This window comes from Vitis vinifera, chromosome 4 (assembly GCF_030704535.1).
Source record: "Vitis vinifera cultivar Pinot Noir 40024 chromosome 4, ASM3070453v1".
Classification (NCBI taxonomy): Eukaryota; Viridiplantae; Streptophyta; class Magnoliopsida; order Vitales; family Vitaceae; genus Vitis; species Vitis vinifera.
Genome location: NC_081808.1, coordinates 19,848,447 through 19,869,993, shown reverse-complemented (window position 1 = coordinate 19,869,993; position 21,547 = coordinate 19,848,447). Strand labels below are relative to the sequence as shown.

Below are 21,547 nucleotides of genomic sequence, written 5' to 3'. Positions count from 1 at the left end.
TTTTTCTTTTCTTAAATTAAACTTGCAATTTGTAATTGAAGCATACACTCGTCAGAAAATTAAATAAAAAGAATGATATTATGTATCACTTTCCATTACTAAATATCATATAACAATAACATTTTTCTAATAGACATCCATATATATTCAACTATTAAATAAGTTACATCTAACAATGACGTTTCAATTAAGGCACCATAGAAATAAGAAAAACATACTAAATAATGATATTTCTAATGAGTGTCGTCGTATACTCAATTCTAAATTAAATAATGACGCTTTATAAAAACCCGAAATAAAGCATCATAATTTCTAATTTTTATAATATGCATTAATGGATTAATTTTCGCTAATGTCGTCGTATATTCCTTTAATTTTGTGAAAATTTAGTTTTTTAGGGGTACTTAACTCCGCCAGTGTATCACATAATCGATTGATAATCCATGATCATAATTTTTGTAATTAGGAAACCACATGTAGCCACGTACATTTTTGGTAATTTTGAAGTAAAGCCAGTAATTTGACAAAGTTTACTGAATTTTTGGACCGTTGTCCCTTGGGCTGTAGCAAGCAGGCATCCGATATGTTTAATTGAGGTTCATGATGTGCAAGCATGTGGTCCTCTAGCCATAATCCCAAGTTCCTTTACGACTTTCAAACTTACTATGACCCCATTTTCGGAGAAATCACGTGTCATGAATGGAAGCAAATTTTCTATTTTGAATTTCCCTTCTCCTTTTTGCCCCGTCAATAGTAGTAATATAGTACTCAAAAACGTAGTCGCATGCAGTCTGGTCTTATCGTGATTACTATCTTCGAACTAATTCCATGGCGTACGTTGGCACATGTATGCTTTATGATTAGATGCACATGGGGCACATGGGATGGGTATGCATCCTCAAAACAAAATTATAACTTTGCAAATAGTGCCGTCAAAGTAGCATGTTAAGGTCTATCTAAATCATTTGAGATGCACTTTCTATTTTTCACTTTTAAAAATAAAAATTTTAATATAATAATATATATATATATAAAATTTTAAAAATTATTTTGTATTCTTAAAACTCTTTCCAAAAGTTTAAGTGAAAGTTTTAATTTTTGAAAATGTTTTCAAATATAGTTGGTTTTTATATATGAATTTTTATATTTTATATAAAAAAATTTATTTTTTAAAAACAAAAATTAGAAAGTATTTCGAAACATACACTTAATAACTATTGTGTATGGCTCTATAAAATAAAAAATAATAGTAACGGCTAGGTTTATACTAATTCAACTTAAGTAAATACTTAAGAGGAGGATAAATTGAATGTTGGTCTTTTTTTACAAATTTTTATAAATATGAACTTTGATGAAGTAACAAACAATTTAAATAACATGAACAAAGAAATAAAGATGGAAAGTATAAATAAATTGCAAATCCAAGATTTTTATAATGTATGACACAATTATACCTACTTTCATTATCCTCCAGCTCCAATCAAAATGATTGTTTCATTATTCCAAAGCTTTTTAAGACAAAACCTTCAAATTCTTTATCAATAAACTTTTATAGTTGCATTGAAGATATACTTTACTTTTAAAAAATGTCTCCAGTGATGCCTTTCACTTAAGTCCCTAAGTGATCCTTTTACATTTAGATTATTTTTTTTTTCACAATAATACAAATAATAGAAATCAAAATTTAGGTTATAAATTCGCCCAAAAGACTAAAAAGAAAAAAAACCAAAAGAATTGAAAGTTGTTTTATGAAGGGAATGTAAGTTTAGGAGTAAAGAGCACTAAAAAAACTATTTTGTAAGGCTCAAATAATTTTGAATAAAAATTTGGAACTATTTCACCTAACATCCATGAAAAATGAAGTATTTAAATAAAATATGAAAATTCAAATAAGTCATTATGCATACTTTGGGTTGAAGGGATTACTAGCCATTAAAAAGTCACAAAGTACATAATAGTTGAATACAAAAAACCTTGACTAATTTAGGTGTCGATCGAGTTGTTCAGTTGTATGCTTAATTGATATTTTCTGTCAATCATTTAAAAAAATTATCATCAACTAATCAAATATTTAGATCAATTGATCAACCACTTTGTTCAATACCTAGTCAAAATATACAAATAATATGAAAATTGATGTATAAATAACTTTTTTTCAATTTATATTATTTGAATATGAAAAAAAGATTGAAAAACTTCTATTAATGATGAAACCGTATGTCAAAACATTAGTTTTATTTTTGAATTAATTAATATTGTCTTTTATGAAAATCTTAAAAAAAAAAAAACACACAAATGAGCTCCATAGTTTTTTTTTTCTCTAGAAAAAAAAAAATTATGAGGAAATCTGATTTGATAAACTCCTTTTCATTTTAAAAACTTGTTTAACTATGAAACAATAAACAAAAAACAAAGGTAGCCTTCATTCTTAAATATTTTTCATTCAATTTATGAAGAACAAAGCCAATTTAAGCATTTGAATAATTTTAAGTTTGTGTGAGAGATTGTTGGGTGTGAATGGATTTGGTTCATTTTAATAATTTAAGATGGTCCAAAAATCATAAAAAAAAATTTAGAAAACATGGGTAGGTGCGCAGGCCAATATTTCATCAAATGTTTTTGGTCACAATCCAACCGGATGAGTCATTAACAACTTGATCAAACAATTCGGATACCATTCCATCAGTTTTGAAAATAAAACATGAAAATAATTGGTTAAATATTTCATCAATTTATTTAATTTACAATAAATTTATAAATTAAAAATCCTCCTCGTGCCCACGATCTTAGGCCCTTAGCTCCGTTGTGAGGCAGTACATTAGGAGAATTGCATCTCGTTAATTAAGAAACCAGGTCACCAGCCACATTCCTCAGAACTCGATATTCCCGATGTCGTTTCAAGTTTCAATGGAGAACAGAGAGCTCCTCTCACAAGTGCAAGCGCCCATTCATTCGTTGAAAGCTGGTGACTTCATAGTCGTAGGGCAGGCGCTCCAAGTAAAGTAGAGCCACTGTTTATGTTATTGAACCGCGCGCTTGATCCATGAGACAGCCTCTGGCTCGAGTTTACACCGACACACACAGAGCACCCGCTTTTAGCTTCACAGCATGACACGATGGAGGACAGGAAAGAGGAAGTTGTTGTTGACTCTGTGGCCTGTACAACTGACTGGATGGATTCGCCTGTAAAATGGATATTATCGAATCACAAAATGATGCGGGCTATGCCTGAACCATGGTTTCAAAGATACGTTGGAATACGTATTAATATCAAATATCATAAAATGTGCTATTTAATTTTTAGATGAATTACTTTTTTTTTTTCCTAAATAATCTTATGCGATTATTAATTTATTGGTGTGACAAAATTCACGTGGTTTAATGTTTTTGGCTGTGCATGTTACCTTAAATGATAATAAAGAATTGTAGTTTAATAATATGACACGAGTAAATAAAGATTCCGATGATAATATGAAGCGTTTTTAGTTAAAATAATATTTTTTTTAAAATAATTGTTTAGCAAAATTTGTGAAATATTTTTAAAAATATGAAAATCACTCATATAATTAAAAAAATTAATCATGGTATTTTTTTTAAAAAAATTCTTATAAGTTATGGTTTGAATCACCTCTCCCTAATTTTCATATTTGTTTTCTCATTTGATCTCTCTCTTTCAATAACAAACAAAATGTATAAAGAATAAGATTCAACTAAAAATAAAAAAAATAAAAATTCAAATTTAATAGTTTTTTTTTTAAGTTTTAAAAATTTATTTTTTGTATTTTTTATTTTGTATATATATATATATATACATGTTTAATAATTTTTATTTTATTTGAATTTTTATTATATTTTTAACAGGAAAATGCTACATCTTCTAACTATTCTCTCAACCTTTCTTCTTTAAACAGTCTTATATAGTATAAACATATTTATAAAAAAAGTTGGTTCTATATGCCAATAAATCAATGAATCAAATGAGACATATTTTAGAGGATTAATCATTTTGCCTTCCCAGAATCCCCACCACCTCTATCTATATCAAATTTAGGTTTGTTTAACAATGATTTGCCCAGCTGTACCCCATATCATAAGATGGCCCACTTAGGCACTACCCTTAGATGGGCTCATGCAGCCCATCCATAAGATAGATGGAGTACACCGACCCACTACAATGCCGTTTAATGGGCCTGAGAATAGGTGTCACAAAAATGAGAGGGTGGCCCATCTCCATTCATGGCCTTTTGAGAAAGCCCTAGGACAGTCTCCGCTTCGTCTGAGGGTTTGAGCCGCTAAAACAGTTGTTTGGAGACTTGGAAAGTAGCAGAGAAGAATGGATTCTGATACGATTATGGAACCGATGGATTTGAAGGTGCGAGAGCTGTTGAAGGAGGTACAGCTCGACTACTCTTCTGCAACAACAAAGCTCGTCGACGACACCGTTTCAGCCATTAAACAAGCCATCGATACAATCCCTGAAGACTTGAAGGTTTATTTCTTTTAAGCTTTTTCTTCTTCAAAAACCCTAACCCTCTGTTTGTTTCTGAAAAAATGGTGGAACTTTGATAGTGAGTTTTCTATTGTTTTGCTTTCTGAAAATTCTGACTAGTCATTGAATGTTTCTTGATCAGTGGTTTTACCTTTGTCTGCTTCAAAATAATGAAAAATCGTGAAACTGGAAGTTTTGTTATGCTGTGTGCTACTTGGTTACAAATGCGGGGAAAGAAAAATAAACTTGAATTTCCTTTGTGACCCGAGAATCCACTAACCTCCACGTATCTCGAGCTTAATATGATTAGTTCAGTTGAATTTTTATTTTTTTGGAAATCAAGACGACTTCAAAAATTACAGTTCTCTTGACTCAGCAACCAAACCGGGTGTTGTTATGTTTGATTGTTTGGTTTGTTGGTGCCCCTTTTTTTTTCTTCAATGCTATTGTCTTGGACGCTTATTGTGTTGTTGACATGTGAGCAGGTTACAGCAGATTTTGCTCCACAATTTGTCAGAGACATTGGCGCTGATAAAGTTGAATTCAACTTCAAGAAGCCAAAATTATTCGAAATTGGTGGTAGTTATTCAATACGCTGTGTGGCAAAGCCTGATGTAGATATTGATCTTTTTGTTAGGTTGCCAAAGGTATGCAGTGGACTCTCTCTCTCTCTCTCTCTCTCTGCACAAATTGATGCTACCCTGACCTCACAGTTGTATTTATTACTAAATTGATTAGATTGATGTGGTAATGGTACAAAACCTGTGGCACTAGGATCATGAATAGAATGACTGCAAAGCAGGTACATTTTCATATATGCTATGTAATATGCAATTTAAGTAAGTCAGATCAATCTGGAAAAGTGCAGTGAATAAAGTATTTAGATTATGAATTTTAATAGAAACACAATGGTAAAAGGATGAATGCCATTTTTTCTTTGTTATTTTCTTGTTTGATTCATTTTGCGGTTTTGTTCCAAGAGCATTGAAAATGAGGTTTGAGATCTAGGTCACGGCCACCATGGATAACTCAACAAGAAAACCTTTTTTGCCTTGACTTTTAAGATTTTCAAATGCCTTGTTTGCATCCCATCATCTTATTTTTTATGGGATTTTAAAAAATATTTTTTTGATGGGCAATTTGCACCCAATTACCTTATTACATACTTTTCCATGTGTAGTTTGTGAATTTGATAATGAATGTCAATATTAGGAGTGATGAATTGGTTGTGAGGGTTGCAAATAGGGAACTAATGGGTTCCCATGCTTTTACCAAACTTTCTTGTAATCCATGATGATATCATGCATGCATTGCATGCATTGAATTGTCGAAGCCAGCTTTTAGATTTTGATGGAAAAATGATCAATAATCATTGAAATGAATTTTTGGGGATTCAGGAAGATTTTTCAGATGCAAAAGATGGTTAGTACGGGTGATTCCTTAGAGCTAATGGTCCATGTGCTCGAATTGGTTGTTGATCTAATTGTCTATCAATGATCATAACAGTTTATTCAGAAGAATCTTAGGCCAGTACTGGAATGATATTTTCTAAAAATAGAATTTGGAGAAGATGAAATCTACTTATGGTCACATTACAAAAAGTTAGGTCATTACAAAATGATTGCATAACTTGATATATAAATTTTGAGATGATAGTTACAAACTTATGATTAGCAGAAAGTTATTTGGTGCATAAATCCATAAACTGCTCAATGGTATCATCTTCAATCATTATAATTAAGTTGTATATCTCAACATTTTCTCCTTCATGACAGGAGTGTTTCCATGAGAAGGACTATTTGAATCACCGTTACCATGCAAAAAGGTTCCTCTATCTCTGCATAATCAAGAAGTATTTGAACTCTTCTTCCTTCATTCGAAAGGTTGAATGGTCCACCCTACAAAATGAGGCTCGAAAACCAGTATTGGTTGTCTATCCAGGTCTGCTACTATGCCAGATTTTTATCCAAAGTTCTGCTCTTTTTACATTGAAGAATTGTGTAAATGGTCTCATTTTGTTTTGCATCTCCCACTAATTTTAAATCTGCTTCCTTGACTGAATTTTTCCTCTGGGGAATTGTAGCTATGGAGCTTGCTGAAGTTCCTGGGCTTTCTGTGAGAATAATACCTACGGCAACATCCCTGTTTAGTATTTTGAAGTTAAACTTGAAGCGGAACAATGTTTGTTCTTTGAAGCAAGGTTGTATGTTGTCTTCAATTCAAGCATGGTTCTAATTTTAAAGTTTTTTGGTTATATTTTTCATTTTTGTTTATTTTAATTTCTAATTTTGGTTGCACTGAAAGAAATTTGTTCTCTTTTGTGGAATTTTTAAGATGAGAGTACTCCTCAGGCTACACCAAAATACAATAGTAGTATTTTGGAAGACATGTTTCTAGAGGACAATGCGGAATTTGTGAAGCGAACTTTTCTTGGTTGGAAGGAGTTGGGGGAGGCTTTAATTTTGCTTAAGGTATGGTATTATAAATTGGCCATTTTAAGTTGATTCTGTGGCATGATTTTGGACTTGGAAAATGAAGATTGGTTTTATTGATGCAGGTATGGGCTCGGCAGAGAAGTTCGATATATGCTTATGATTGCTTAAATGGATTTCTGATCTCTGTCATAATGTCATACCTTGCAACGGATTCTGGAAGGAATCTCATTAACAATTCAATGAAGCCAATGCAGATATTTCGTGTGACCTTGGATTTCATTGGTATGTTTAGTTTTTCCTCTTGCATAGCAGTCAATAAATACCGCTGACGAGTCAAATTTCCCCCTCTTTTCTTGTGCTGTTTTTGTATGCTGTGAAAAGTTAAGAGAAGCAAAGAAATGAAACTAAGAGCTTGAATTTTGAATCTTTCATGCCTGGAACCAAGAAAATGGAAGTTTCCTCCCAACTGATCATGATACAACTAGTTTAGCTTAGTTGAGGTGATTTTTTTTTCCATTATTTAAGAAAAAACAAAAGCGATATGGAGCATAAGATCAATCTTTTTTCTGTGCATTTACTTATCAAAAAAAAAAAAAACATAGAGCATAAGATCAAAACATTTCCTTTCCTTTTCTCTCTTTTATTTTTTTTCCTTGTTTTCATGTTTTCTCTACAACCAAGGGAGGGTTAAGTTTTGTGAAAGATGTTTTAAGTGAATAATTTGTATTTTTAGAGGTATGGCTTATGAACAATGAAATTTGTTCAATAGTTGGACATGAAACTACAAAAGTTTTTGTAAATTTTATAATTTAATACCTATGTGAGAATTGAGATTCAGTAATCAAATTCATATATAGTTTATTGTCTTGGAGTATGATTCTGTTTGGGCAAAGTGGTGTGTGTTAAATGTAAATGCAGGGCTGATATCCATATAATTCATCAACAGAATCAATTTTGGTTGGCCGGGATTGTGACTTAGAAACCTGAAGTCTCAGGTGAAACCCTAGCAGGTAGGCCTGTGAATGCTTTGTAGTTGTGACCTGGGAGAGACATAGACAAGGAAAGAAAGAAAAGAATAGAAAAGAAAAGAAAAAAGAAGAGAAGAAAAGAAAACTCTGTAGTCATGACCCAAAAAAAAGAGAGGACAAGAAAAATAAAAAAGGAAGAAAATAAAAAGGAATCATGAATGTTCTTTTCACATTGAGGCATGAGAACTGAAAACTTGGTGGTTTGTCTGCCCATTCTTACTTCTGTGTGCACAGAAATGCTATTATTTAATCATCATTTTAATGATTCTCAAAATCTTGAAGCTTCTTTTTGTTTTGAGTAAGACTTTTGATCGTTGGTGTGGGTTCCAAGGTTGGAATTTTGGTAGTCAGTTGATTGCTTTTTTGAGAGATGCTTTAAAGAGTGTTAACCAGTCCATCATCCACGTGTATCGTAGTTCACCTAAGTTGAGTAACTGATTTCCCTAAAGTTAAAGCTGCTAGGATTTGGCCCCACGATGTGGCCCCATACCCCGCATGTGACAGGAACAAACAGTGATATAACTGCAGACAAAAAAACTAAGGGGAGAACTTGAACCTGAAACCCGAAGTTGACAAAAGTTCTGAAACTATGTTGAAGCGCCAACTTTCCTACAAGTTTAAAGCTGCTTGGATTTTGGTTCATGTTGTAACACTCCCGCTCATGTGTAGCCTCATACCACGTGGGAGGCACAGATAGTTGTAGCCGCAGATGAATCATAAATTTGTGATGACAATAATTAAATAGACTAATATATGGGGGGAGGATTTGAACCCAAGATCTCCATGTTCAGTGGTTAACTAGAACTCTGATTACTATGTTCAGTAACCAACTTTCTGAAAAGTTTAAGCTCATAGGACTTGGGCTGCCATATTATGCCGTAACAACTTACATATGGAAGAGTAGGCAGAATGCTTTTTTGGTTTCCAATATCTTATTTCTTATGACATCAGGAACACTAACCTGCCTACCATATTTCCTAGTTCTTTAAAGTGAAAATATGAGAAAATTTTGATCTGGAAGAGAAACATAAGAGAACCATTTAGATGTTGTTTGGAAACAGTAAGATCATTCTTCTGTCTGACATTAGCAACCAAATTTCCATGAGTTCTTTTTCTTCTCTATTCTAACTGAGAGCTAGCTGATTGGAGTGTAAGCTTTATTGAGCTGATGGCAAACATTAATTTTTTTTAATCAAGAATAATGTTTATCCTAATCAAAATAATAAAGGTGGTTATCGTTGTTGTTGTTTTTGCAGCCACATCTAAGCTATGGAATACTGGTCTTTATTTCAAGTCTCAAAGCCTACTGAATATTTCAAAGGAGGTGCACTATGTCCTGACCCTTCATGGATTTCATTTATGTTTTTAAATGGATTTAAATATTTTTGGACTAACACACTGTAAGGTCAAACTACAATGCAGTGTAGGCTAAAATAATGTAGTTGATATATATACAAACCTCTCTTTCAGCCAAATGATCCTTTATGATATTGCTTGCTAGACTTGTGAATATTTAATCTTTTCTAATTGGATGAGATAGTTTCAAAATGCCTTCTTACCAAAGGCAAGAAATCATGTTCCTTTATTTCATTAACTGTTGGGTGTTGAACTGTTGTGTGTCCTGAAAGTATTGATTTTCATTCATTTGCATGTTAGAGCTCATTTATATTCGTTATGATCTCAGGAGTTGCTGGAAAGGAAGCAATATTTAAGATTATTTCCTGTAGTTATATCTGAGTCACTTGCTCATTTTAATTTGGCGTTCCGGATTACAGGAGGTGGCTTTTTGGAGGTACCTCTTGTAACCATATTAAATTTGGCTCCTTGATGAATATATGGATCTTCCGTTAGTGTTTGTGCACTTTTTTCAAGCAACTGCAGTTGTCTGACAAATATGTATCTATCTTTTTTTTTTTCTCCCTCTCAAAAAACATTTCAGCTCCAAGATGAGGCTGTTTTGACCCTTAGTTGCATAGGCAAATGTAAAGATGGTGGGTTTGAGGAGCTTTTTATGACTAAGATTGACTATCCAGCTAAATATGACTACTGCATGAGGTACAGCTTCTTTATTTGATGCTTGGTGTAGGTCTCATGATGTTTTATACTGGAAGAGGAAATGCCAAACTGATTTTATTTTGTTTCTGCTTTTTATTTGAGATTCTAATTAGCTCAAAATAAAAGAATTTTGTCCACAGGGCCTTTTTGACTCCTATTTCAATATGATCTTTTTTTCTATTTTTTTTTTCATGTTACTTTATTTGGTGCATTTATATTCATTTTTACAGTAGCAGCCCAGGAGAATATGTTATTATCTTTAGACCAAATGAAACTTTTGGAATTTCACATACATGGAGAATTTTATTGAGGAGTCCTGTTTGTTTTGTGTCTATCATACTTGGTCATCCTTGCATGTGTCCAAACTTTCAATTAATTTTTTGGTTTCTGATACATGCTTTGCATGCAAGCTGACTCTGGTCAGGGATGAAGAAGAAGCATGGAACTCAGCTTTATCATTAAATATAGGGAAAATATCATTTTAAAGAGAAGAACATAAGAAGGATTCTTAAGGGTTTTGATAATGGTAGAAGCAGGAGGGTGGGATAAAGGAGTATGATTGTGTGTGTCTGTGTGTGTGTGTTTGTACGTATGCATACTGTTTTACTTATGTTGTATATATTGTTGTGCTGTTTTATTTTTCTTGTCTTTGAGAATTTGCCATCTCAATATGCATTCATGCCAACTCTATGCATGGTAGCTGTATTCACGTAACATGGTCCATGAATCTTTTAGAGACTCCTTGTCCATTGGAGAGCTATAACCATCATTGCAATTTTTTCTTCATTGTCATTTGAAATATGTGCCAACCATTCATCTTGATTGCACATATGGTTGGAAAAACTCTGTTAATGGGGGTCCCTTTTCAATATTATGTCAAAAATTGAACCTGGAGTAACCTTTTGATTACTTTGTTGGTACTGAAGAGTTAATTTTTTCCCCATAACATTATGTATTTCCATTGTTGATGGTACTTTTATGCACATTTCATTGATCTCCTATTAATCATCAACTTTCTCTGTAATTTTCAGCAAAGATATGTAACTGTTTCCTTTGTCTCTTATGTGCTTGCTCTTTTAGATTGAATTTGAAAGGAAATAGTGATGTTTATGCATTGGGGTTTTGCTTGGATGAGGAATGTTGGAGATCCTTTGAGCAGAAAGTTCATTTTCTTCTGTGTCAAGGATTGAGTGATAGAGCAAAGTTCATCCGTGTTAGCTGGAAAAATGCCACTTCAGAATGCAATGTGGAAAATGTATGAAATTGGTGGACTAAATTTCTATATGGATTCTATGTAATTTCTATCGAATTGTTCTGACCATGTTATGATTCTAGGGTTTATCAATCTTTGATCGAGAGCCATTGCTCATTGGGATTTCAGTCAGCTCTTTAGAGAAAGCTTTTAGAGTGGTCGATGTTGGTCCAAATGCTGAGCATAAAGATGAGGTATTTGACTTCTGTTCTTGATTTTGAAATTCCAAACATGGCAAATGATGTATGAATTGATGTTAATTGGCATTCTGAACTAGGCTCTTAAATTCCGGAAGTTTTGGGGAGAGAAAGCAGAGCTTCGAAGATTTAAAGATGGGATGATTGCAGAAAGCACAGGTGAGGCAGATACTAATGTTTCTGTTGGCTGCCAATATTCAAGGTTATTGTTTTAAGATGATTGGAATGACGACCATGTTATCTCACTTGCTAGTATGGGAAAGCAAGCAATGGGAAAGGCATACCATCATAAAAAGGATTACCGAATATCTCCTTTTGCGGCACCTTTCCTTGTCAGAAAGAAATATCGTGCATATTGTAGATCAACTTGATTTCTCTCTGGTTAATGGTGTTGGAGGTAAAACTAGTTGGTGACTACCTGCTGATAGTTTTTGGACTTTTTTTCTTGTCTGTGCTAACCTATCAAAAAAAAAAAAAATTCTTTCTTGTCTGTGCTATGGCTTTCTTCTCTTCAAACTGTACAGTGATTGAGAAAAGGATGTGATAATTTTTCAGATTCTATCTCATTTTCTGGAAGTTTGCTTGAGGCATTTGAAGTGTTGTCAAAGCGATTACATCTTCTCAAAGACATTCCTTTGAAGGTGTCTAGTGTGCAGCCTTTAGATTCAGGTTTCTTTTCTCATCTGAAATAACCATGTTATACCCTTTTTCTCTTTTATTTTTTTTTTACTGATTTGCTGCATTACTTATGTTCTTCTACAGGAGGCAATCTTTGATAATAGTAAACAAAAGAAATTTTTTTAGTAAATAATAAATATAAAACCTGAAATTTTTTAATCCTTATATTACCATTGTTTTTCATTAGTTCTAATAATTTACTTGTTGATCTCTCATTTAATTGTGTAATTGATTTTAAGAACTTAGCTATTTCAGTAAGAAACACAGTATGATGTTTAAAGAATTTTTTTATATACAATTTAAAGAACATTAATAGTTGATAAGAATTTTTAGAATTTTTTTTTAGATTAAACAAGAGCCAAAGAGCATCCACAGAAAATAGGGAAAAGCGATGGTCTGAGCTTGAAACAGAATAAGAAGCACGGAAAGTATTTTTTGAGGGCAATTCATTCAATATTAATACATTGTAATTTTCTTTGCGATTGATGACTGAGTCTAGCTTAATGGTAAAGGGTTCAATCCTATATCTCCTAGCTTTACACACACAACATATATTATTACATCACAAACATACAAGTTTGTCTAATTTATCTAAACCTCTATTCTAATAATGCATGAATTGGAAGAAGCTAATCAAATATAATATATGTAATTGTATTATATGTACTCTTGTGTAATTGCTCTCTTAATATAGGTTTTTTGCTGAAGCTATGTTTTTTCTCTTTATTAAAGCAAGATTTTCATATTCTAACATGTACACAGAGTGTTTGATTTGCATAAATCATGGATGCTATGCGCTGATCAATATTCACAGCTTTCAGGTTTACATCTGTCTTCCCTCCTGAACCTCATCCCCTAGCCAACGAAAAGAGTGCTGTTCCTAGATTAAATAAGCTCACTTCAACCTGTATTCAACCATTGGAAGTTATGATTCAGGCAAGATTCATGCGACTAGTCATGGTTCGGTTTTTAATGCTATTTAGAGAGTTTCTGAAGACTTGTTTTTGGCTATTATCTAGTTGGAAGGTTCAGGCAACTGGCCAATGGATGATGTAGCTATTGAGAAGACTAAATCTGCTTTCCTTCTAAGAATTGGAGAAAGGTAGGTCAGTTTGATTTTGCTGATTCACAAAAATGACTGTAATTTTTCTTAAATCTGATGATACAGTTATGTCAGTCTCCAGAACAATTGGGGTATGATCTGCACTGCTACTGAGGAAAATGTGGATGTTTTTATGTCTGGATATGCATTTCGTCTTAGAATTTTGCATGAAAGAGGCCTGAGTTTGTTGAATAGGCAAAGTAAGTGTACTTCCCTTTATTCATGATTACAAAGTGTTGGTGGATTGTTCAGATTGTTGTGATGTTGAACTCATTGAACCTATTTTATTGTTGTAGATGGGAGTAATCAACTGAAGCATATTTCTTCTGTTGACAAGGAACTTTTTACCCGTGGCCAGCATTCTAGCATGATTAATGGTCTACAGGGTTGTTACCCAATATATGGGCCAGTTGTTCGGTGAGGATTTGAAGTTCCTTCAAAATAATTTTTTCCATTCTTATCCTTTGCCTGACATGATTGTTTTATTTTATCTTTGTTTCTTTGTGAAGGCTAGCGAAGCGATGGGTTGCTTCGCATCTCTTTTCAGCTTGCTTGGTCGAGGAGGCAGTTGAGCTATTGGTTGCATATCTCTTTTTGAAGCCTTTACCATTTTATGTGCCTTGCTCTCGGATATCAGGATTTCTAAGGTTGAATTCCCTTTAATAACTTGTTCTACTTGTTTTATACATGCTAATCATGAATTTCAAAGTCCATTGCTTTCTTGATTTGTTGAAAATCATGAATATCAGAAGTTTATTCACTGACCCTTGTAGCCTAATGGTATCTCCTGTCTCCCTATAAAGGAAAGTTCTTGGGCTTAAAACTCCAAGAAAAAATGGGGAGGAGTCTAGCCTTTGAGCTAGGCAAATGGACTCTCTTGTACCACCCAAAAGAAAAGAGGAGAGGGAGAATAAAAATTTAAGTCCCAAAGGTGATGCATCTGTAACACAGATCACGGTGATGGAATGAATTGTGAGCGTTCTCTTCCAGCCCTTCTAGGAGATTTCAGGCACATTAAATTTATATTATGATTACTTTAAAAAAAATGAAGCTAATTTTAATTATTTCAGTTTCTTATTTGTTTTTTCTGTTTACTTCATTAGTTTGTTTTTGCCTGATACATGTGCATGTAATATATGAATGGAAAGTAATATTTAGGAACTATTTCACCCAGTCCACCTTGGGGTAACAACCTAACTTAATTTGGTTGACAGGTTCTTACGGTTATTATCAGAGTATGACTGGAATTTCTCTGCTTTGGTGGTTGACATAAATAGTGATTTGAGCCCAAGTGATGAAAAAGAGATTAATGTAAGTGCTGCAGCTTAAAGTTATTGTTTTTGTGAAATCATATACAGTATTTGTTGGTTCTTTCATGCTACCAGTTCTTGATTTATGAGCATCAATGATTTGTCAATTGGATAGGAGAATTTTACTTCAAGTAGAAAAGGTTATGAAGAAAATGCCCAAAATGTAAACCCGGCAATGTTCTTAGCAACAGCTTATGATAAGGCATCTGAAGCTTGGACCAGATTCTCACCAAACTCATCAGTAAGTAGTTTCTTCAACCCAAAGTTGGCTGCATGATCTTTTCTGTGGCTAAGCTGTACCTTGTTTCTTCATGCTTTCTAGTTAATCAGCACAGTGATTTATTTACTGCATTGCTATGGCTCTTTCTAAGTTAATGAGTTTTTTTTTGGTCAACCTCTTTATGGCTGTTTTTTCACCATTAGAAAACCTTATTCAATGTTCTTTGGTTAAAAAGAAAAAGAAAATCAGAATAATTCTGGTTGGAGACAGAGCAGCTCTATGAATATTAAAACATGGCCACAAAGGACATTCTTTTATATCGGCTGGTGATATAAATAATTATGCCTCGAAAAAGCTTCATTAGTATGGGTGTTGCTCTTTGTTATTCTCTGACATGGAACATCTTTTATTTAAAAGGAGCTTAGAAGGTTGGTGGCCTATGCCCGAAGCAGTGCAAACCTATTGACTAAACTTATTTTGGGGGGTCAAATTGATTCTTACAAATGGGAGGTGAGACACATTGCTCACATGTTAATTCATGGTTCAGGTGTTGTAATTGTTTTTTTATGCCTCTGAATTGTTATAACCCAAATTTGCATTTGCAGTGTCTTTTCCGTACTCCCTTGAACAACTATGATGCTGTAATTCTTCTCCACAGGGAGAAAATGCCTTATCCCCAACGTCTTCTCTTCCCATCTGAGATGAACCAAGGTACAATAGAAGGCTGGTGGAAACCCATATTGCCATTTTATACTTTCTCTTCATTGCAAGAGTGCATAATCTTGGTTCTTGTCTCATAATATGCATATCTTGGGCAGGGAAGCATGTTGCTCAGGGCAATGCTAGCAAGGCTTTTCATCCATTTTTGTTGCCTGAACACATGAAAGGAAACTCCCCAGATTTGAAAGATACGCTACTGGTAGACTTTGATCCACTGAGGTGCTTCATTGGGGATTTAGAGGCAAGTTTTTAGAAATCCTCTGGACTACTACTCTTGGCACTTTTTCTCCTTGCTAAAATTTTCCCAAATATCTATAGGAAGAGTTTCCAAACGCTTTCAAGTTGTGGTACGATTCTCTAGGAGGTGATGCCATTGGCATGATGTGGGAGAGATCATCTTCAAAGGTATAGAAGAATATGTTTTAGCAGTTGCCTATAAATGAAAAGATATGGTTAAAGTTTCTAATACTATTGATATAAACATCATCTCTTTGTGGGTTCACTTTTTGCAGAAACGGGGACGAAGTGAAGAGAATGAGGAGGAAAAAGATCCAGTCAATGTGCTAAAAGCTGTCGGTGAGGTCGGGAAAGGGTTTGTGAGGAGTATTTATCTACTCAAGTCCCCAAGGCTCAGGAACTGAGCATTGCACCAAAAGATAAAAAGAAACTGCTAAACACTGTTTTGTTAGCGTATAATTTATATTCTCATTGGTGAGCATTGGTAACCCATTTTAACCACAATGGGGCTCCACGATTTTGAAGAGCTTAGCTTAATGTTAGAGCGGCATGCTGTTTTATCAATTTTTGTTCCTAGTCCAGTTAAGAGGTAGCAAAAACCAACATTGTGTATATATCAATTTTTTCAAGGAGAAGCTTATTTTTGAAATAGCAAACCAGAATCTTGATATTAACTTTGAAAAAATGGCAGGTGATGCCTATCAATTTTTCTACTTATGTGTGACCGTATGAGCTATATTTCTTGTGTTGTATTTTTGTTGGAGACTTGAAGTAGGGATAGGATCATTGGAAGACAAGGAAGAAGCTTAAAATGCATATGGAAGGAATAAGTGGTTCCACATTATCATCCTCCCTTAAAAATGAACTTCCACAAATAAGCCAATTACAACCTTCATATTACCTCTTACATTTCATCCATATAAAATGACTAAAAAGGGTTTAAAAGAATTTAAATTACAAAAATAAAAGTGGAAAAATATGACTAAAAATAAAAATAAAAAAATGGTTAGAAAAAAAGAAAGAAAAAAAACTGAACTGAATGGTGTCTTGACTTACAAATAATACGAAAAAATAAGTATCATATGATACTTATATGGTGAGCTTATGTAACATAGAGTGTTATAATTCTCTGCACTATAATTTTTTAGAAAATAAATTTTTTTAACTTACCAAAAAAAAAAAAAAAATCTGAATCTAAATTTAATAATAATAATAATAATAATAGTTATAATTAATTAGAATTAAAAGCCCATGAATGTGGCGTTGGAGGGCTCCGGTGTTCTGCGAGAGTGAAACGCCGTAGCTGTGTTCATTTCAATTTCTTTCAAAAGCCACGCAGATCTCTACTCTTTCTCTCTCTCTCTCTTTCTCTCTCGTGGGCATATTCGGCAACGAAACAGGTAGTTTCCTCTCGGTAATCTCTCTCTTGGACAATCTCCTTTTCATCTTCGAAATTTCGAATTAAACCATAGTGGTACGACCCCTTATTGCAGGGGCATACCCCAATTTGGAAGTAACCCAATTTGGCCTTGAGCTTTAGATTGAAGTTATGTGACATGGGGAGGAAGAAAACATTGGGTTCTATTTTCTGGATCACGCTTAGTACTGTAATTGAACAGAAAAATTAATCAATATTATCAGATTAGGGGCAAATCGGGTCTGTTTGCCTCCCTTTCCTTCAGCTCAGATTGATACATCTCCATCTATCTGGCAGTTGGAGTAATGGGGCTTCTCAGCATCATTAGAAAAATCAAGAGAAAAGAGAAGGAAATGCGTATACTCATGGTGTATGTTCAAGCACTCCCTGCATTCCCTTTCTATATCATATAATCAGTGTTTTTGTCTGCTTTAATGGGGTATTTTGGACAGGGGTCTTGATAATTCAGGGAAGACTACAATTGTGTTGAAAATCAATGGAGAGGACACTAGTGTTATCAGTCCCACCCTCGGCTTCAATATCAAAACCATCACCTACCACAAGTAAAAGCTTTCTTCTTCTCTTTCCTCAAGTCCACTAATTACTTTTTGCAATCTGGGTTTTGTCACAAATGTGTTGGGTAACTTTCGTTCTGTTTAATTACTAAGAAATGAAAAGAAAAGATATTTGAATGTTGAATCACAGGTTGAAATCATTGAGTTGAATAGCGCGTTATGTGAATTTGTTGAATTCATTTTTGTTCATTTAATCAATGTGTTTTTTTTTCATTGGTATTCACTCAAGAGATTAGTCTGTGGGTCTGCTCCTTTTGTTACAACTGATATGCTTATAGATTGATCCTGAGGTTTTATACCTATTTATTGGGCATTGGGTTGAGACGCTGAAATTCCATTTTGGTATGAATCTGACAGGTATACTCTTAATATATGGGATGTTGGGGGCCAAAGAACCATAAGATCTTACTGGAGAAACTACTTCGAACAAACTGATGGTTTGGTATGGGTCGTTGATAGTTCAGATCTTAGAAGGTTAGACGATTGCAAAATGGAACTGGATAACCTTTTGAAGGAAGAGGTAGGCACCATTTTAGTTCTCTGTTATTTAAACCATTCTTGTATTCAACTCTGATTTATTTTATGCTGTCATTCATTGGAAGTTCTTATTTGTCTTCCTCATTGTTTCTTACATTGGTTTCTTTTTCCTCTATCATGCAGTTGTTCTTTTGCAGCTGTAGATAACTATTTTCCATATTCCTCCCTCTTGTGTTTTTAATAGAATTATTAGGGTGTGTTTTGAATGCTCCTAAGAAAGGGAACTTTATCATTTCATAACATTTGATGGTAGAGATCCATCCGCTTGCATGGGTGGTCACCATAAATTAGAGTAAAACTAAATGATGGTTGACTCCTGGGATTGTAAAAGTGATTCAATCATCTTAAGCTATTCATATGTGAAGATAATTTGATTACCTATTTCAGTTCTGTCCTAGAGGAGGGATTTGCACCATATTTATTTTTGAAAAAAATAAAATAAAAAAAGAGTGCCTTTCCACAAGATATCCTGTATTGTTTGAGGATACTAGTATAGTAATGGAGCAGAGAACCTGGAAGCTAGGGTTCAAGATTGTGGCTCATTCATTTCATTAATAAATGTTTTGACTTGTTAGTGAAATTTATACATTTCACCCTGCATTTCCTGCATGTTTTCATGATAACCTTTTCTATTATAATTCTATATAATTCAGTGATTTACAAAATCATTTCAGCATCCTTCAATATTTTCTTTTGGGCTTCTCTTGTGCATTAATTTATCCTGCTTGTTGATGTAGTTGCTTGTCGTTTTTTTTTTCTTTTGTAGCTACCTCGGTATAGGGACTTAGGACCCAAGAATTTGGCTCTGATGCCCCACAAATCTTATTTTATTGATCACTAGCCCTTGCAACCTAATTGATTAGTGGGGAAAAACCGGGCCAGGATTCAAAAGAATTAGGTTTCCAGGTTTCTTCATCATTACTACCTCCACTACCTTCTCTCTCCTGCATTAATCATTTATTCTACTTTTTGTCTAGTTTATGATTCTTTCTTGCCTATGCCATGACCACCTCACTGTTAAAATTAAAAAAAGGAAAATGGAACTGAAATAATTCTGAGTCTCATAAAAGGTAGGAATGTATGAGAAAAGGTTTTTACAGCAGAATTTTCTTACTCAGAATATAGCCCTGCTTATGGCTGAAAATGTATAACAGAGCTCCTTATTTTGCCTTATGACAGAGGCTGTCGGGAGCATCCTTGCTGATACTAGCAAATAAGCAAGATATAAATGGAGCTCTTACACCAGCAGAAATAGCTAAGGTAAGGGTGCATGGTGATGTTATCTTTTTAGTTTCAAGATTCTTTAATGTAGCCTTTCTTACCTAGTATGTGAATTTTCAAATATTTGTAGGCCTTAATATTTTTCGAGTGATTAAGACAAACATTATTCATTAATTAGAAAGCTGAACTTCTTTTTCTTGTTTTTGAGTTGTAGTTTTGGCACTTGCTGCATGATTTTCTACAATGACATGTTCTGTTTAGTAGATGGAAGTTAGAACTTATTCTTAAGCTACAAGTGTCTTTTATAACTTCATCATATAATTTCAGTGGTCAAACATTCAACTCAACCTAACATAGCCTTAAGCCCAACTACTTAGGCTTAACTATATGAATTCCCTTTTTTCCATTGAACCTTATTTAAAGTTGCATCCTCTGATAAATACTTGGTCAAGTATTAGTTTGAATCAAAGAACCATTTTGATATTCCTTTGGGATGCCACCAAGCATGCTTGCTTTAGAAATCTTGGTTTGTGAAAGAATGTATGCTCCATGCTCTGTAATAGGACATAAATTTGCCTTTATGTGTCGGTTAAAAATTTATGAGTTTACGTAAAACTGATGGGAACTATTTTCAACATTAGTCCTACAGCTTATACTTTGGTTTCCACCTCCATGACTTGTTATTTTTTCCTTGATACCATGAGTGGGCATCGATCATTTTCAGTGAAAAACCTAGCAGATCTCTGCATATTTATTGGGCAATCCAAATCTAATCGAGATGATTGAAAGTTCTAATCCATTGGACTTCTCTGGAATGTTGTGGTTGCCAAGAAGCAATTAATATGATTGCAAGCATAATTGGGTCAGAACCGATAATCTATGTATCTGAAATGGAGTTGTTGCTTTACCATGTGTTTGTCATCTTATCTTTTGGACTCATATGCCTTACCTGAGGATTGTCTCTATTTCGCAACACCTATACCAATACTTTTTGGATGGTTTTAGAAAAAGTGATTAAATATAAGAATGGCATCGTATGGAGAAAACCTGTGGATTGAATCAAGAATGTTGATTTTGACCATTTACTAAATATTTCTTAGATTGTTAATCCATGGATGAGATCACATAACTATTCAGTTTGTTTGGTTACCTTTTCCCATTTTTCTTCTTGGGTATGCTCGATCTTTTAGTGAATTATAGCCATATGTATTTAGATGAAAATGACTGAATTCTCCAGCATGCAATTTTAATCAGGTCTACATTATACTCCTGCAGGTCCTCAACTTAGAAGCTATGGACAAAACCAGGCATTGGAAAATTGTGGGCTGCAGCGCAATCACGGGTGAAGGGCTTCTTGAGGGATTTGATTGGTTGGTCCAGGATATTGCCTCTCGAATCTATGTGCTTGACTAACTAATGTTTTCATCCAAGACATCTCTATTTGTACGGGACAAGTTTCTAAATGCCATTTACAACAGCTAAACAGATTTTGAGAGCATTTCATATATAAGCCGCCATCTTATTGGGGAATTTCCTTCGTGTCCATGTCGGGGCCGCACCATTTGTGTTGGCAAAGTGGCAGAATACATGTAAAATATAGAAAACAAATGCACACGCCATAATGCTTCCGGCAGGTTTCATGATCAGTTCACAGGAGGTGAAGCAACAACATCTTTTAGAGCTCGATTGACATTAATTCTAAAAAGTATTTCTAATTTTTTTAATATTTAAAATTTTTTATTAAGTTGTTTTCAAGGATAAAAAGATAGAAACGTATCTTAAAATCACTTTCAAACAAACTCTAGATGGAAAAGCCTAACCTAAATCTCAGCAACCTTTTGCCCCCACCTATCCTGCTCATCGGAGACTCTGGGCTCAAAAAACAGTGTCCCTGCTCCATTAAACCAGTGAACGATTTTTAGCAGTGAATTACAAGTCCCCCCCATGTATAGTTTTGATTCCTTCCATGTGAATGAGTCTGTTGGCAGGTAATTACTTCCAGAGTGAAGATTCATTCTTGAGAATATCTTGAGTCGTCTAGGGCAAACATCTATGGATCACTACCAGCAACAAA

The 21,547-nt window shown here is 33.9% G+C and overlaps 2 protein-coding genes across 8 annotated transcripts; both read left to right on the top strand.

Moving 5' to 3' along the window:
- Positions 1-4,258: 4,258 nt before the first annotated feature.
- Positions 4,259-16,436, top strand: LOC100242719 (uncharacterized). 4 transcript variants are annotated; one of them, XM_010650841.3, is made up of 26 exons: positions 4,259-4,489; positions 4,975-5,136; positions 6,265-6,430; positions 6,573-6,689; positions 6,824-6,960; positions 7,047-7,206; positions 9,209-9,276; positions 9,637-9,744; positions 9,892-10,007; positions 11,088-11,262; positions 11,343-11,453; positions 11,537-11,615; positions 11,710-11,853; positions 12,012-12,125; positions 12,949-13,070; positions 13,154-13,236; positions 13,312-13,436; positions 13,533-13,653; positions 13,746-13,883; positions 14,451-14,547; positions 14,662-14,787; positions 15,184-15,276; positions 15,372-15,477; positions 15,585-15,727; positions 15,805-15,891; positions 15,999-16,436. In XM_010650841.3, the coding sequence occupies exons 1-26, from the start codon at positions 4,334-4,336 to the stop codon at positions 16,125-16,127; spliced, it is 3,183 nt and encodes a 1,060-aa protein (XP_010649143.1). In that variant the 5' UTR covers positions 4,259-4,333; the 3' UTR covers positions 16,128-16,436. The 4 variants fall into 4 exon arrangements, with proteins under 4 accessions (XP_010649143.1, XP_059592400.1, XP_010649142.1 ...); XM_059736417.1 differs by having other exon boundaries at positions 15,585-15,731; positions 15,809-15,891; XM_010650840.3 differs by having other exon boundaries at positions 13,303-13,436.
- A 369-nt stretch (positions 16,437-16,805) lies between these two features.
- LOC100252991 (ADP-ribosylation factor-like protein 2) lies at positions 16,806-21,003 on the top strand. 4 transcript variants are annotated; one of them, XM_010650843.3, is made up of 7 exons: positions 16,969-17,123; positions 17,217-17,330; positions 17,438-17,510; positions 17,593-17,703; positions 18,073-18,235; positions 19,432-19,512; positions 20,749-21,003. In XM_010650843.3, exons 3-7 carry the CDS (start codon positions 17,446-17,448, stop codon positions 20,884-20,886), a joined length of 558 nt encoding a protein of 185 aa, XP_010649145.1. In that variant the 5' UTR covers positions 16,969-17,123; positions 17,217-17,330; positions 17,438-17,445; the 3' UTR covers positions 20,887-21,003. The 4 variants fall into 4 exon arrangements, with proteins under 4 accessions (XP_002267002.1, XP_010649145.1, XP_010649144.1 ...); XM_002266966.4 differs by lacking the exon at positions 17,217-17,330 and having other exon boundaries at positions 16,806-17,123; XM_010650842.3 differs by lacking the exon at positions 17,217-17,330 and having other exon boundaries at positions 17,365-17,510.
- Positions 21,004-21,547: the final 544 nt, after the last annotated feature.

Coding starts and splice junctions, on each gene's coding strand:
- LOC100242719 (XM_010650840.3), top strand. CDS start 4,334: ATGGATTCTGATACGATTATGGAACCGATGGATTTGAAGGTGCGAGAG. Junction 12,126..12,948: donor TGTGCAGCCTTTAGATTCAG/GTTTCTTTTCTC, acceptor CAATATTCACAG/CTTTCAGGTTTACATCTGTC. Junction 13,437..13,532: donor GAGTTTGTTGAATAGGCAAA/GTAAGTGTACTT, acceptor TTATTGTTGTAG/ATGGGAGTAATCAACTGAAG.
- LOC100252991 (XM_002266966.4), top strand. CDS start 17,446: ATGGGGCTTCTCAGCATCATTAGAAAAATCAAGAGAAAAGAGAAGGAA. Junction 17,511..17,592: donor GAAATGCGTATACTCATGGT/GTATGTTCAAGC, acceptor TATTTTGGACAG/GGGTCTTGATAATTCAGGGA. Junction 19,513..20,748: donor CACCAGCAGAAATAGCTAAG/GTAAGGGTGCAT, acceptor ATACTCCTGCAG/GTCCTCAACTTAGAAGCTAT.